The sequence below is a fragment of the Artemia sp. Qi Xiang Cuo genome, chromosome 18 (genome assembly GCF_049724085.1).
Source record: "Artemia sp. Qi Xiang Cuo chromosome 18, ASM4972408v1, whole genome shotgun sequence".
Taxonomy (NCBI): domain Eukaryota; kingdom Metazoa; phylum Arthropoda; class Branchiopoda; order Anostraca; family Artemiidae; genus Artemia; species Artemia sp. Qi Xiang Cuo.
The window spans coordinates 24702957-24720306 of record NC_142811.1 but is presented as its reverse complement, the minus strand read 5'-3'; the positions used below and the strand labels follow the sequence as shown (position 1 = coordinate 24720306).

General features: G+C 36.1%; 1 protein-coding gene across 5 annotated transcripts in view; it reads left to right on the top strand.

Moving 5' to 3' along the window:
• Window positions 1-821: 821 nt before the first annotated feature.
• The window catches only part of Schip1 (Schwannomin interacting protein 1), a 96166-nt gene continuing 79637 nt past the window's right edge, over window positions 822-17350 (top strand). For 2 of the 5 annotated variants that reach the window (XM_089103901.1, XM_089103900.1), the window contains exon 1: window positions 822-999. In XM_089103901.1, the coding sequence (XP_088960027.1) occupies window positions 968-999 (32 nt within the window). In that variant the 5' untranslated portion in view covers window positions 822-967. Of the gene's footprint in view, window positions 1110-17350 lie in introns of all 5 variants that reach the window. The other 3 variants (XM_089103902.1, XM_089103904.1, XM_089103903.1) reach the window with 3 other exon arrangements.

Here is a 17350-nt window from a genome sequence, read left to right as displayed (position 1 = left end):
AGTTTTGGCTAGGGGAGGTGGAGGACATCTCAAATTTTGACATGGGGAAGAAGGAGAGGAAGATCGAAAAATACTATGTTTATTCAGGTCTTCTAAAGAGATATGAAATATCTTGAGAACGGCATCTGAGATGAAGTTGTAACTTTCAGGTATTATGAGGGAAAGGAAAGGGGGAATAGGACAAGAGAACTTCAATGTTTGCATTGGGGGAGGAGAAGGAGCTAACAGTTTGGTCTCTGGTTCACCAAAACGTATTTGCACCATGGGACTCATATTCACAATCTACGCACAGTAAAGTAGCAAGGTAAATAAAAAAACTCTGTGTGTTGCTAGGCTATTGAAATGGAGCATCTGAAATGGCTTGGAGTATTATGCTAAAGCTTTCCAGGAGTGTTTGGGAGGGGAAGCGGACAAAGAACTGCAATATGAGGGGAAGGGGCAGAACTAAATCAAAAGACTTTATGAAGATCCAGGTTATCAAAATACCGTCTCTGCTATTATAAATGGTTATGGAGAGCTATCATTTTGTGTATGTACTCATGTAGATTCTGTTGAACCAGTTTCTGTCATCTAAGTTTGTAATCCTCGCCTTTCATGTGTGGCGTACATTACCCTTGCTTTCTTTTAAATCAAGTTTCTGTTCTACTTTTGGTGCGAATAATGAAACAGTAGTGAGCGCATGTTTCATTATGTTGTTTCTCCATGACTGGTCAATAAGAAAATTACGCCAAGGCCAATGTTCTAACCAGCAAAGCGGAAACTGTTCAGCCGCAAAGTTACGGACTCCAAATAGTCTTTAACTACTATTAGCCATATTAATAGTTACTATACCCTACTAAAGTTGATATTTTTCTGTGTAAAATAGTCAAATTGAGATTTTGTGCATTAGTAAATTTTATGGAAACGTTAGTGCTATTCATTTGAGTTCTCTAACATTGGATATATTGGATTGGAATTTCGAAATAGGATGGCAAAGAGTGCAGTTGGAAATTCGGGAAGGTTTTCAATCGCCCAGAAGAAATTTTAAATGCTGCTGTGGAGTGATTCTTAGTATAAAAAAGACCATTATTTCCAGTCAAGATTGCCTAATACTTTTTCCAAGCATAATAGTAATGCGGTTCAAAATATTATAACGGACTTTGTACTGAATTACAAGATACTAAAAAAAAGAGCGGAAAAATACTAAGAAAAAAAAAGAACAAAAGAAGATAATTTTACGCCAGTGAATAAAACACTAAATAAACAGAAAATAAAACAGAAAATGTTACTTAATAGAAGATAATTTTAAGCCAGTCAATAAAACAGAAAATAAACAGAAAATAAAACAGAAAATGTGACTTAAAAGAAGATAATTTTGAGCCAGTGAATAAAAAAAACATACCTTTTAAGTAACAGAAGCAAAAAAGTAGTTGAAGAGAAGAAACACAAATGAAAGACAATTTAACTATTCGATTGGGAATGATAATTTTTCCTGGCGATTGATTTAGTATTTTCATTTATTCGATTTGTATTAAGAAAAATAATTGACCTTTTTTTTAAAATAAGAAACAATGCGTGCTGATAGGGCTTAGAGAAAAGTTAGAGAAATAGGAAATTTGTTTTAGTGTACTAAGTCACCTCGGTTTTACAGTTATACATAAATCAGAATTTTAGCCCCAAAAGTGCTCTACAAATTCTGCATAAGCATAAAATTTTGAGACCTTTGTAAGACGTCAAAAAAAGCTTTTGAGTAATATTATAATAATATATAATAATATTATAAATATTATAATAATAATGGATTATTATTCAAATCAAGACGTCTTCTCAAAAAATAGTGTCATTGTTACTTATAAATGCATCAAAAAACTTGTTTAGATCTTTAAACAAAAATGAAAAATTATGTACCCGTATAGTATCGTAGTCAAGGGCCTATCCAGGAACTTGTTTGGGAGGGAGTATTTTTTGGGGGGGATTTATAAAGAAAACACGCTTCAAAATTTTGTTTATAAGCATTTTCGTTACGTTTTTACGATTCTGACAGAAGTTTTGGGGGGGGGGGTTGAGGGGGTCAATACCGATAACTCACCCCTCTGGATATGGGCTTGATAATAGTATGCGATAAATATAATAAACAGTATGTAAAAATATGTAATAAACAATCGGTAGGCTATAATAATTACTATGTATCGAAATTGCCGTTAAGAAAAAACAACACTAAAAAAAACTCTCTGGTACCGATTTTTGCTTTTTGGTACTCGTTGAATGACAGTAGTAATGGTCACACGCAAAATGAAGCTTGTGGAATACGTTGATCATTGAAACTCTAAATTTAGCGTATGTACATTCAAAACTGTGCAGTTATACATGGCGTATCCACGAACTTATTCGGGGAGGGAGTATTTTTTCGGGGGAGGGGGGGGGTATAAAGAAAAAACGCTTCAAAATTTTTTTATAAGCATTTTCGTTACGTTTTTACGATTCTGACAGACGTTTCGGGGGGGGGGAGGGATTGAGGGGGTCAATACCGATAACTCACCCTTCTGGATATGGGCTTGATAATAGTATGCGATAAATATAATAAACGGTATGGAAAAATATGTAATTAACAATCGGTGGCTATAATAGTTGTAACTATGTATCGAAATTGCCGTTAAGAAAAACACAACATTAAAAAAAAAAACTCTCTGGTACCAATTTTTGCATTTTGGTGCGCGTTGAATTGCGGCAGCAATGGTCACACGCAAAGTGAAGCTTGTGGAATACGTTGATCATTGAAACTCTGAATTTAGCGTATGTACATTCAGAACTGTGCAATGTTGAATTGAAGATCCTTATCAAGTTCCATAGCTTATATATCTCAAATTTTACCTTAATGCTCCGTTATTTAATTTTGCATGCTATATATTTAGAGAATTAAACTAATAATTATCAAACAATTTGCTTTATAAAATAGTTCGTGGGAACGAACTGTAAGCAAGGATCGACGCGGCTAAATAGTAACCGAAACTCTAAAAAATTGCGTTTTCATGCCAATAAATGTATCAAAAGAATCAGCTTATTACGCTGATTCCAAATATATAAGATTCATTGTGTTTAATGTTACCCATCAAACGTTACGAGCCTGATTTTGAAAGAGTGGGAAACACCCCCTAAAAATTGAAGTATCTTAATGAAAACCACACCATCAGATTCAGCGTTTTCAAGAACCCTACTGCAGAGGTTTCAAACTCCTATCTGTGAAAATGTGGAATTTTGTATTTTTTTTTGCCAGAAAACAGATCACGGATGCGTTTTTGTTTTTTGTTGTTTTTTTTTCTCAGGGGTAACCATATCGATCCAATGGTCCTATAATATTGTAATAGGGCTCATTTAAATAGAAATTAAGAGTTCTAGTGTCATTTTTATCTGAAGCAAAAATTTGGAGGGCAACTAGGCCCCCTTTCACGCCCCTGTTTTCCCAAAATTGCCCCATAAAAATTTTGAGATATCCATTTCGTTCAGCATAGTTGAAAGGCCCAATAAATATGCTTTTGGAGAGAACATGACCCCTGCAGCCTCTGGGGAAAGGTCTTTAAGTTATAAAATTTGCCCATTGCTTACATATCTTATTTGTTATTGGGAAGTATGCATACATTTTTAGGGTGGAGGGATTTTTCGCCGGGGGAATTTCCCACCAAGAGAATTTTCCATGGGAGGGAAGTTCCCGGGGGAGGGGTGAACTTTTCAGGGGAATTTTATGCTGGTGGAATTTATATAGTTACAACACTCTATAGTTACAACACTCACTCTTATTATTTTCCATATAGGCATACAGGGGTTTAATGAGGGTTTAATAAGGAATTTCATGCTGGTGGAATTTGACAGAATTTCTGTACGATTTTTTTTTTATTTGTCTTACTTTCTTTTTACCGACTCGTTTTTTGCGCGTGGAGATGTTAAGGGTAATTGTCCGGTGTGAATTTTCACCAGGATTGAATTGTCTAGAGATTGTTTTTGGGGGGAGGGGGATTTTTACGTGGAGGTGAGGCCAGATTTCCTGGCATCATTGGAAAAATGATCAGAAACTAAATAAAAAAAGTATTTCCGACTGAAAGTAAGGAGCAACATTAAAACTTAAAACGAACAGAAATTATTACGTGCGTGAGGGGTATTACCCCCTCTTCAACACCTCACTCTTTGCTCCAAAGTTTAAATTTGTTCCAATTCTTTAAAAACGACTCCTGAAACGCAAGGGTCGTTTAATTAGAACAATAAGAAGCTTTTTTAAAAGTACTGAAAAGCTTTAGCTCGAAAAGCGAGGTGTTGAGAAGGAGGCAACCCCAGACCTCCCACTGGGTTCATAATTATGAAAAAAGTTCATATTGTTAATCTAGATTCATAAATGATTCATGATTTAGAAAAAAGGTTCATATAGTTCATATTTTTCTTGCCATCAGCTGGAAAGCACTTGCGGTTACCGTCTTTTTCCTTATAAAAGACAAGCGAAGCAAATGTGCAAGAATTTTATTTAAAACGATTCAAACTGTAGCACTGCATGTTTTGTGAAGATGTGGAGCTTCCTCCACGTCGTTTTCTGATTCATGTGCCAAGTCGATGGCTTATCCTCGTTGTTTCAGCTGAGAGACTTGATGAACAATGTTATGCTCTCGATGAGTATCTCCTGAGATTCATCCCTAAGAAAAGACCAGAATTGATGAAGTCCAACGGATACAGAGAGATATCAGTCTCGAGTGTACCACAACCAAAATATTAGTCCTCTTTGTCACATCTTTCGGAAAGCTATTTGCTCAGTTCACAGAGTTGTTTCAACGTAAAGAACCACCTATCCACATTCTGTATGACGAAACGCGTCGACATGTAATGATGACTACCAGCCGTTTTGTAAAGCAAAGTGCTTTGACTGATATTCAGAAGGAAAAAAAAAAAAAACACTTTTCTGAGCTCTCCCATTCAAGCGGGGATTTTCTTCCATCCGATAAAATAGCATGCGGTGACGTCGTGGAAAAATACCTGCTGAAGGTACAAAAAGTTGATGCTCTGAACTTCAGGAGTAGTGCCAGAACTGCTTACCTGGCCGCTTGCCGCCATATTGAAGAGAAATCACTAGGTCAAAGTGCCCTTCAGCATTTCCGGCGCCTGCGGCTGGATGATTCAAATCCGGAGACAAGAAAAAGCAACTTTGTGAAAATCGTTGGATTTTTGCCTTTCCGTGTGAATACTGAAGCTGTCAGTGACGAATGGAACTTTCTCCAGCTGGAACCGAGTTTGCCTAAAAACATGACTTCATCGACGATTGATATTTTATGGAACTTGGTTTCTAGTCTGAAAAACTATCAAGGACATACAAAATATCCCCTTGTTTCAAAGATAATAAAATCAGCTCTCTGCATGTCGCGTGGGAACGCTGACGTCGAACGTGATTTTTCCCGGTCAGGACAGATCTTGACCGAGGAAAAATCATGGATGAAAGTGAAAATGCTCAATGCTAGACTAATAGTCTCTGACGCTCTAAAGAAGTTTGAGAACAGGTCCGGGTTAGTCCCTATTACCAGAGAGCTGTTGAATTTGAGGCGAAATGCGTGCCAGAGCTATAAACTGTACCTGGAAACTGAGCGATCTAAACAGGCTAAGGAGGAGTCCAAAAGGAAAGAAGAAGAAGAGAAGAAGGCAAGAGAAGAAGAGGAACAAAAGAGGATGTTATCTGGGAAGAAGATTATTGAACACCTGGAAAAAGATTTGACTGAGAAGAAGTCAGTTGAAAAGGAGAAGAGACAAGTAGTAGAAAGGCTTCTTCAAGAAGCTAATGTGAAGCTGGAAAAAGCCATAGATACCAAACAAATTGTAGAAATAAGCCTTGCACAAAGTATGATCGGAATGAAAACTCATGATAAAACGAAACCAAAAAACAAAAAGAATATCTGCACTAGTTATGAAAACACCAAGTGCCGTTTTTTTGTATCCACGGACAGCATCTGAGGTGGACATATCATAAATTTAGGTTCATAATTGGTTCATAAAAAAGCGCAATCAAAACTTCATAAAGTTCATATTTTTGTGGTCAAAAGTTCATAAAGTTCATATTCTTCACTAAAAATCTAGTGGGAGGCCTGCCAACCCCCCTCATATACGCAATCATTCCTATTCGCTTTAAGTTTTAATCTTGCTTCTTACTTTCAGTTGAAAAAACTTATTTTTTTATTTAACAATTTGAAAGAACAATGTGTTTTTAAGAAATGGAGCAAATATAATATGCTCTTCAATTACGGGCGAACGTCTTCTGATGATTTTTCTGATCTTTGGCTTGTTTGAAGTACTCCATTTTTTGCTTGCCCCCATGGGTGATTAAAAATATTCTGGATATTTTCCAGAATATTTAATCTCAGTATGTAAAATGTATGTAACATCAGAAAAATTCTTTCTGGACTGAAAATTTGATGCGACCAGTTCTTGAACGGATATACAATATTGTTACTTAAAATCAGGGCCATATCTAATATTTTTAAGAGAGTGGGAAGTCCAAAAGATATTTGAGGGGGGGGGGGGGTAAGGGTGTTTGAAGTTGCATCTTTAAGACCAATTTACGAGTCAGATAATTTTTTTAGGGATGGGGATCCAGTACCTACCTTAATATGCCCTTGCTACAATATTCAGGTACGGCTCAGCCAAATTTGCTTAAATAATGTTTAAAAATGGGAAATCGCGTTTCTTCCTTAATTCCCGAAAATAATGGACGAAAAAATTTGTATAAAGCGCGATGTCTATAAATTGGTTTATTTTAAAATCATAATTTTCTCTTTATTTTGATTCAGACCCTTGTTAGAATTCAGAACACACTCAGAATCTCTCTTGAGATATTTGTTTGAGCCTAAAAGAAAGTTAAAAATAAAATTTCGAGAAGAAGTAAAAGATCAATACTAAGCATAAAACTGCTTAACGACTATTTGAAACTGCACACTCTTCTCATTAAGGAGAGCCATTATAACTTTGTTTTTAATTTTTGTCATCCTATCTCTAGTTTTCAAATAAGTTTTCATAGAATATTTTCAAAGAAATTTATACAAGTGGAGAAAATCTTCACTGAAAAAAATCTCTCCTTTTCATGCTCTTGGCAGTGAAGACTCGTTTAGAATCTAAAACTAGCTGGGGAGAATTATTCTGTGAAAAACATTGTATGTTCACGTTGGTAGCAAATATATGGTAGAGTTTTACTTAATGGTACACACCGCTATAGACTCTATAGCAATTTAGTATGGAGACCCGTAAAGCGGGTAATTGCTATCTAAATTGATCGCAAAGCGTGGTTTCTCATTGAATTTACGATATTTAAACTGTTGTTTTTTTGGGGTTTAGGGGGAGGTACCTAGGTTAGGTTATGTATTTAATATATGCTATGCTTTACCCCTCACCCCTTCCCCCCTAATTTGCAAATATATAGCCCAAATTTGTTTCACAAACCATTATAACCGGGTATCTGTCTCTCCTGTTTGACTAGTTTCCTTGATAGAGTCTATAGCGGTGTGTACCATTAAGTAAAACAGTACCAAATATATTACTTGAAACATTACGATTTCCAATTACAGATTATTTTCTGAATTTGAGTTTAAGAAATGTGCAAAATACTAGGAATTAAGTAAAAGTGCTCTATTCCTAAATCTTACACAAATGTTATGCATTTACGACCAGAGAAAAAAATGTTCTGAAGCCGAATTTTTCTTTGACTTTTCGTTTATTCTCATTAACTGAAGCTCAATTTAGTCTTTTTCCCTCGAAAGCTTCTTAAATCATAGAATACTACCTCTTCAGTGTGGGGGGGGCTGCAACAGGTACTTTAAATTGTGAAGTCAGTAATATTACCAAGTAGCTGTATATTTATCAACTAGAAAACCAACTTAAATGTTCAATGGCACCAATTCACATGAATTGTTTTTTTTTTTGGGGGGGGGGGGTTTCTTAAAATGAGTATACAAAACGTATTTTTCAAATTTAGACAGGCATGTTTTTAAATATAAATACCTAAAAGTATTTTTTACAAAATCCGGGTGGAAATCCCCCCCCCCCTTATAGGAGCCCATGTAGGAATACCATAATCATAAGAGTACCAATCAGTATTTCAATTTCAAGTATCGCTTCAAGTCCAGGTTGTTTACAAATGCCTCAATTCAAGAAAATGTAGGACCTTTATCTTAAGGCTTCTACAGACTATGTTGCCCCGGAAACACATTTTTGGACCTTTAGAATGTTTTTATTAAAATACTTATCTTGAAATCCCAATCTATTCAAAGCCTCCCTCTTTACTAACTCCCAAGAAGTTTCAGTTCTCTTAGATCTTTCTTTACGACATCCTCCCACCCTACTCGGGGACGACCAGCTTTTCGTTTGGTCCTAGAGGATTGCCGGACAAGGATGAGACTGCACTTTGAAACTGAACTAGAAGTTGTAATTTTCAATCCAATAAACACTCCCTCAGGGTCTGTTTTAGAAAAGAAAAAAAGAAATAAAAACAGATTGTTGTTTACTTAGTGAAAGCTATTACGTTGACTAGGGTTTGGTGTTCTGTGTGTTTCCTGATTTAGTTGGAGGAGCAAGAATTGAAGTCTATGATCTGCCAGCAAGAAAAGCAGATCTTTTCAGTAGCTATTTTATATGTAGGCTACCAGTTAAGACAAATAATTGGCTAGAAAAGTTTTAACTCTTAAAGAAGTGTAAACCCAGAGTTTAGAGCTTTGAATCTCACCCCAAAATAAATCAAGCTAGAAAAATCCCCATGTATTTCCATTATATTTTCGTTCAATATCCTAATAACCAAGGCTGCATTACATAATTGGTATAGGTTGCAGCCTAGGGGCCGCATTACTTGAGAGACCTAATTATTAGTTTTAAACATAGGTTATACACAATATTTCAAAAATCAGAAAAATATAAAAAAAATTATGCACTGCTATTCATTCACTTTGCTTACATTAATTCTTTAATTACGTAGCACAGAATTGAAAAAAAATCCAATAAAAAGAAATGGTTCTGATTTTGGTCCTCTTTGTTGAATTGAGACCCATACTAGAGGGAGCGGGAACGGGAAGGGAACAGGACCCATACTAGAGGGAACGGACATAAATTTGCATTCAATCTTTTAGGTGTAATTATTAGAGTTTTTTTCCATTATAATGCTTGCTTCAATTTCACAAAACCTGCTATTATCTAAGGGGGTTCAATATTTCATTAATCAAGGGTCTTAACCACACCCTGGCAGTATCTAAAAGATTGAAAAGCATTGGTTCATTTAATCGTTGAAAATTGATTCAGACTTGCAGGAGAATATTGGTGGTGCGTTTCATAAAATTCATGCTACGGTTCATAAATGAAGAGATATGTATATGATGTATTTGGATCTTGAAGAACTCTAGAAAATGACCTTTGGATGTTCCTAAAGTTCAGCCAACTTTGCTATTCCCTGTACCTCTGACCATGCCTCCTTTCAGGGGAGTCCATCGGGATGGGAAGAAGATTTGGGAGTGTTTGACACCCTAGAATCCTTAATACAGATTTTAAGGAACACCTTTTTGGGGGATTTTCATTGATAAATGCCCCTTTTTTGGTATTTTCATGGAAAAACTTTAATAACAACAAAATTATCCCTCTCCCCTGATTTTAAAAAGCTCGTTTGCCCCCTCTACTTTTCCTTGAATATATGACACTGCCTCCTTTTTTCGAAGACTGGGTGTAATTTTTGCCTCCTGACTCTACGCACTGATTATTCTTAAAGGACACCTGTGCAAAATGTGAGCGTTAGTAAAGTTTGAAAGAAAATAAATGGTAATAGCAGGATTAGTTAAGAAATTAACTAGAAATCAGTGACAAAAATTACTTGGTTGCAATTGGGCGTCTGCCGCATTTCATTGACTGTTATCAAAAAACTTTGGGCTTCAACATTCAGAGGTTTTGAAAGGTTCGGGCCTTAACAAAGAGACTGGCCTTTGGGCTATCCAGAAAAGTTGGATTACCAAGCTTTTATGAATTGTTTATAGGACAATGATGAAAGTTACCGTGAAATTGCCTGTGAATTAAATGCAATTAGTTACAGCCTCCCGAGAAGACAATGATGAAGCAAACCGAAAAAGAAATTGATGCAGGCAAAGTACTGACGATAATATATACCAAAGCATGGATAAATTTAGTTAAACTACAACAATGGGTTTTTTAGTTGTGTTGAAAGATGGCAGAGTCGATGGGCATGGATTTGTTTAAGTAGATATCCCTGACATTTTCAATACCTGTTGAATACTTGCAAGTTTTAGCTTTGTAAGTGTCTATACATAATTTAAAAATTTAAGTAATGATGCAAATGACAAATTAACCACGGTCTTACCAAGATTAATTTAAAAAATGGCGAATTTTGATATGGCGAGTTTTATCGCAACGTAAGAAGAAGTTGCCATAACACCATATAAGGCCATATTGTTTCTAACAACAATGATAGCACAGTTGAATCCGTCTAAGTGGAAATAAAAATGTTTTTCCCAGGATGAGTAAATATTATTGCTCGGAGAAATCGAGATAGTTATGGACGATTCGAATTTATGTCAAGCAGGACAATAATTTTCCAGTTAAATAAAAAGGAGTGAAAGTGAACCGGTATGCAATTCAAAAATATACCCATCAACCTTTCAGATATCCTAAGCCTAGTAAATCTGCTGGAAATATTACTAAATCTTTCTGTATTGAACACATGCCTATGATAGAAATAACTGCTTGATAGAAATTAGCATGCACCTTTAGAGGATCGAAAAATACCGTCTGAAATTATTTATACTTAATCTATTATTCGAACAAATTTTCAAAAAAAAGTTCAACCTTTACGCATCCTGTGGAAACTAAGTTGTCTTATAAATACTTTATTAAAAAGGGGAATCCCCATTCTGAAGTACTGTTTAAAAGTTTTAAAACGAAACATGTTTCTCACAAGTCTAAGTTTGGTCTTATTACCATCATAAATGAACCATGATAAAAGGAGTTTAAGAAGCAGCCGGGGTTCTAGAAAATTTTGTCCAAATGCATTCCTTTGGAAACAAACCAAGTCTATATACAGAGCCTCTGTATACAGCCTGAATCTAGACAGAGATTCATTGCTTAATTTGACACTCACCAAATATAGAATCTGGAAATGGTTGCCACCTAGTGAAAAATTACTAGATTTTAGTAAATTTTTGGTTGTTCTAGTGATATTCTTCAATATTCTTGTGATTTATGTGCTGATTTAGTAAGTTTTTTTTTTGAAAATATAAAAAAAAATCAACAGAAATAGTTATAAGCCACCGGGGGGGGGGGGTGTGCGGGGGCAACCCTTAATCTTGGTCGAGCTTCTGCTGGCATACTTGCTGCTAATGCTACGTAAGGCTATTTATGCAGCAGAATAGGACTATTATTATAATGCATGGAATCAAAAAATGAGTCGCGACTTGGCCGTGGTTCCATCTATAAAATAGGATAAAGAATTAAAACTTTTTGCCCGAAATCTGTAAAAAAAAAACAGAGCACTTTTTTTTATATTGCCATTTGTTAGGTGCACATAGTTAATTCCCTACTTTGTCACTCAAGAATCATAGTCAACAATTATCTGCAAAAACTGAGTAAATTATGCTGCTGAGTAAAGTGCTACTATGTACAGCTTGGAAAGCATTTCAATAGATTAATGCCTGAATATGAAATAAATGAACACCACTCTACAGATATTTTGGTAATCTGATTCTTGCAAATAAGCTTTCCAATTGAATTTCCTTATAAAAGATAAATACTCCAAATTTCGTTTACAATATGAAGGGATTTTTAAATTTCCTTAGTAGAAACAGGTTTTAAAGTTGAATTGTTTCCTTGGGGAATTACAAATTAAGTGTCAAGTTTGTGGAATAGCTAACAAAAAATCTTGACTAATTTGATATTAGTAGATAAATGTAACTAACTGTAAAACTGAAATTAGGATATTTAATCTAGCGGCATAGCTGAACTTATCAGAGGCAACGCTATAGCGTTGCGGCCGTTGCCTATAGTAAAAGCCATACGGCTCCAGTGTTTTATTATTTATTTTTTTTCCGAGAGGCACATCATATGGAAGGGGTCGTCGTAGAAACTTCAAAGGGGGATCATTCGATTGGAAATCGAGAGTTCTAGTGCCCTTTTTAATAGTCGAAAGGGATTGGAGGGCAACTAGCCCTCCCCCCCCACGCCAACCATTCTCCCAAACACATCCAATCAAAATTTTGAGATAGCCATTTTATTCAGCGTAGTCGATTTCCTGATAGAAAATATGTTTTTGAGGAGGACACTCCCCCACACCCCTCAGGGCAAGGGTTTTAAGTTATGCCCTGGGGGCATATAAGGTTGTTATAGAAGGAGTTGTCGTAGAAACTTCAAAAAGGACTCATTCGGTTGGAAATTCAAAGGGCTACTGCCCTTTTTAATAGCCGAAAGTGACTGGAGGGCAACTAGCCCCCCACGCCCATCATTTCCCCAAACATATCCAATCAAAATTTTTACATAGGCATTTTGTTCAGCGTAGTTGATTTCCAGATAGAATTTATGATTTTGAGGAGGACACCCCCCCACAACCCTCAGGGCTAGGGTTTTAAGTTATGCCCTGGGGGCATATAAGGTTTTTATAGAAGGCGTTGTCGTAGAAACTTCCAAAAAGGCTCATTCGATTGGAAAATCAAAGGGCTAGTCCTCTTTTTAATAGTCAAAAGTGATTTGAGGGCAACCCCCCTGTCACGCCCACCTTTTCCCAAAACACATCCAATCAAAATTTTGAGATAGCCATTTTATTATACGTAGTTTTAAATTCAGGAAATTAGGTCTTTGAGAATTAAAACTCCCCCACAGCCCTCAGGGCAAGGGTTGTAAGATATACCCTGGGGGCATATAGGGTTTTGTATAGCCACCGTTGTTGTAGAAACTTCAGAAGGGGCTCATTCGATTGGAAATTTAAATGGCTAGTTCGCTTTTTAATAGTCGAAAGTGATTTTAAGGCAACTGACACCCCTTCCACGCCCACCATTTCTCCAAACATATCCAATTAAAATTTTGATATAGCCATATTGTTCAACGAAGTTGAAAGTACTGGAAATTATATGTTTGAACAGGACACTCCTCCCACAGTCTTCAGGGGCAAGGGTTATAAGTTATACCCTGGTGGCATATCTTGCTCTTATGGAAGGAATGCTTGTATAAACTTCAGAGACGGCTCATTTGATTAGAAATTGAAAGCTCTAGTTCACTTTTTAAGCGTCAAAAAATATTGGAGGGTAACGAGCTCCCCCTAAACCATTTTTTCCGAGATGCAACCAATAAAAGTTTTGAGATAGCTATTTTGTTAAAAATAGTTCAAAGATCATATTACAAAAATACCAGTGTCGACACAACCCCTCAGGACCCGGGGGCAGGCGTTGTAACTTATGCCCTGGGGGCATATATGGGTCTTATGGAAGGGATGCTCGTATTAGCTTCAAAGAGGGCTCATTTGATTGGAGATTGAAAGTATTAGTTCACTTTTTAAGAGTCAAAAGAGGTTAGAGGGCACCTAGCTCCCCCCCCTCTCAACGGGCTTTTTACCTCAAACCAATCCGATAAGAAATTTTTTTTTCAAAATGGTTCTATAACCATGTCACGGAAACTCTGGGGTATTAACCGCCCCCCAAGATCCGAGGCCGGTGGGGATCAGTCCTGCCCTGGGGGAATATATGGTTATTATGGAAGGGAGTCTCGTAAAAAATTCAGAAATGGCTCAATTAGATTTTAAATCTAAACTTCTAGTTAAGTTTTTTAGAGTCAAAAGAGATTGGAGGACAACTAGCCCCCACGCTCCTTTTTCCTCAAATGCAGCCAATAAAAATTTTGGGATAGCCATTAGTTAAAGATTGCTCAAAAGACAGATAACAAAAACTCAGATGTCGTCAATACCCCCCAGGACCCAGGGGCAGGCGCTGTAAGATATGCCCTGTGGAATATATTGTTCGTATGAAAGGAATGCTCGTATAAACTTCAGAGAGGGCTCATTTGATTAGATATCGAAATTTCGAGCTCACTTTTTAATAGTCAAAAGGGATCCGAGGGCAGCTAGCCCCCCTCCACGCTTTCTTTTTCAAAACCCATCTGATGAAAATTTTGAGATAGAAATTTTGTTAAAAATAGTTCAAAGGTCGGATAAGAAAAAATCTGGTGTCAATAGAACCCCCCAGGGCACAGGGGAAGGCGTTCTAAGCTATGCCCTAAGGACATATATGGTCTTTATGAAAGGGTTTTGCGTATAAACTTCACAGAGGGCTTATTTGATTGGAAATTGAAAGTGCTAGTTCAATTTTTAAGAGTCAAGATAGTTAAACTAGCCCCCTCCCCAGGCTCTTTTCCCCCAAACCCGTCCGCTACAAATTTTGAGATAACGAGTGTTTTGGAAATTGTTCAAAATTAGATAACGAAAACTCACCCCAGAGCCCGGGGGATAGGTGTGGTAAGTGTTTTCCATGGGGCGTAAATGGTTGTTAGGAAAGATATACTCAAAAACACTTCAGAGGGGCTCATTTAATTGCAAAGTTACAGTTCTAGTTCAATTTTTAAAAGTCAAAACATATCCGAGGGAACTAGCCCCCCCCCCCCCACCACACCCTTTTTTCCCCAAGACCATCCGATAAATTTTTTTTTAATAGCCATTTCATTAAAAATAGTTCAAAGGTCAGATAAGAAAAAATTCTATGTTGACGGAACCCGCCAGGGCCCGGAGGCAGGCGTTATGAGTAATGCTCTAGGGGCATATGTAGTTCTTATGGAAGGGATGCTCGTATAAACTTCGGAGAGGGCTCATTTGATTGGAAATTGAAAGTCCTTGTTCACTATTTTAGAGTCAAAAGAGATCGGAGGGCAACTAGCCCCCCTCCTCCGCGCCTTAAATGCATCAGATAAAAATTTTGAGATAGATATTTGGTTAAAATTGTTCAAAGTTCTGATAACAAAACTCCAGTGTCGACACAGCCCCCCAGGCCCCGGGGGTAGGCGTTGTAAGTTATGCCCTGGGGGCATATATGGTTGTTGTGGAAGGAATGCTCGTATAATCTTCTAGAGGGCTCGTTTGATTGGAAATTGAAAGCTGTAATTCACTTTTTAAGAGTCAAAAGTGATTGGAGGGCAGCTAGCCTACCCCCACACTCCATTTATTTTTTCCCAGAGGCACTTCATATAGAACGGATCGTCGTTTAAACTTCAAAGGGGGCTCATTCGATTGAAAATCGGAAGTTCTAGTGCCCTTTTTAAGAGTTAAAAGTTATCAGATGGCCACTGCCTCCCCAAGCCCCTTTTCCCCAAATACATTTGATAAAAAAATTGGGGTAGCCATTTTAAAAAAAATAGTTAATCATATAACAAAAACTCCTTTACCTATGGTCATTTCGTTAAAAATAGTTCTAAGGTCAGATAATAAAAACGTCTCTATCAACACCCCCCCCCAGGGCCAGGGCAGGTGTTGCAAATATATATCTGGGGGCATGTATGGTTCTTATAGAAGGTGTGCTCGTATAAACTTCAGAGAGGGTTCATTTGAATGGAAATTAAAAGTTGTAGTTCATGTTCTCAGAGTGAAAAAAATCGGAAGGCAAGTAGCCCCTCCCGCCCTCCACGCCTTTGGGTGTATCGGGTGGATAAATCCATCCGATAAAAGGTGGCCATCTTGTTAAAAATAGGTGGCCATTTTGTTAAAAATAGTTCAACCATCAGATATTCAACCATCAAATAGTTCAACCATCAGGGCCCAGGGACAGGTGTTGTAAGTTATACTCTGGGGATTTATATGGTTTGCATAGAAGGCATACTCGTATAAACTTCAGAGAGGGCTCATTTGATTGAAAATAGATAGTTCTAGTTCACTTTTAAAGAGTCAAAAGAGACCGAAGCTTAATCTAGTCCCCCCACGCCCTTTTTCCTCAAAATCATCCAATAAAAATTTTGAGATAGCAATTTTGTTAAAAATAGCTCAAACATTAGAGAATAAAAACTACTAGGTTGACACAAACCCATTTTTTCACTTTGATATTGTTACTTTGATATCAGTTTTGATACTTTGATGAACATTTGATTTTTTTTTAAAAGTTTGATTTTGAAATAAGGAATTTTTAAAAACTTAAATTTTTTTGCAATCAAAAACGAACAAAAACCTACTGCGTCATTGGCGCTTTACTGAAAACTATATGCGTCTTGAACAGTCTTGGAAAGTATAAACATCAAATTGAATATTTGATGTATAATGATATTAATTGTTGAAAGATCCGTCAGTTCAAGATTTTATTTCACTGTAATTGTATTTTTATTTTCAATGCTGTAAGAACTGGAAAAGAAAACATTTGTAATATAATCCGTTTTCAGTTAAGCGCCAATGACGCAGTAGGCTTTTGGTTTTTATTTACAGTTAGGAAAGGAAGCAGTATACAAACACTTGTTTGTAGTGAAACTACATTCGTCTTTAACAAGTTTAAAAAGAGCTAATAAATTAAACTGAATATTTGACGTGTAATGATATTAATTGCTGAAATGTCATCAGTTCAAAATGTTACTATAATTTTAATGTTTATATTGAATATTAAGTAAAAAAGAAAATATTTGTCATAAAATTGGTTTTCAGTAAAGCGCCAATGTCGCAGTAGGGTTTAGACTTTTACAGTGAGAGAAGGAGGTCATACCCAAACTCTTGTTTGTGGTGTTTTTTTTTTTTTCGTTTTAAGCTTGATTTGCATATTCAATTTAAGTTTCACTCGTTTTAAGATTTATTTATTAATTTAAATTAATATCTACTGTATGTTTGTTTGCATTGATTGTTTATTTAATTTCTGTTCGTTTCATTTGTACTTCAAAAGGAAAATATTTTTTTCGTCTTAAGTTTGATTTTCATATTCAATCTAAGCATTACTCGCTTTAAGATCTATTTATTTATTTATATTATTACTTGTTGTGTGTTTTTGCTATGATTGCTTATTTAATTTCTGTTCGTTTTGCGTTTCATTTGTTCTTTAATAGTAATTTCTGGTCGTTTTGAGTTTGAATTTTAAAAGGTATTTTTATCTTCTGAGCTTAAGTTTAAAATGGCCTTTAGTTTTCTATGGAAAACTTATTTTTAGGAAAGTTTTTTTTTCCATTAATGATTTGAAAAGATGAAATTATATAGTGGTTAGTAATGAAAGAAAAAAAAAGAAAAAAAAAATAGTAGAGGAATTATGAAATGGTAGTACTATGGATGCAAGGTTAAACAGATCTTACTATGCACATAGATGCACTCATATCCTACGATAAGGCTTGATTAGGAGAGGGACAAAAAATTTTGAAGATAAGGGATTGGGATGCA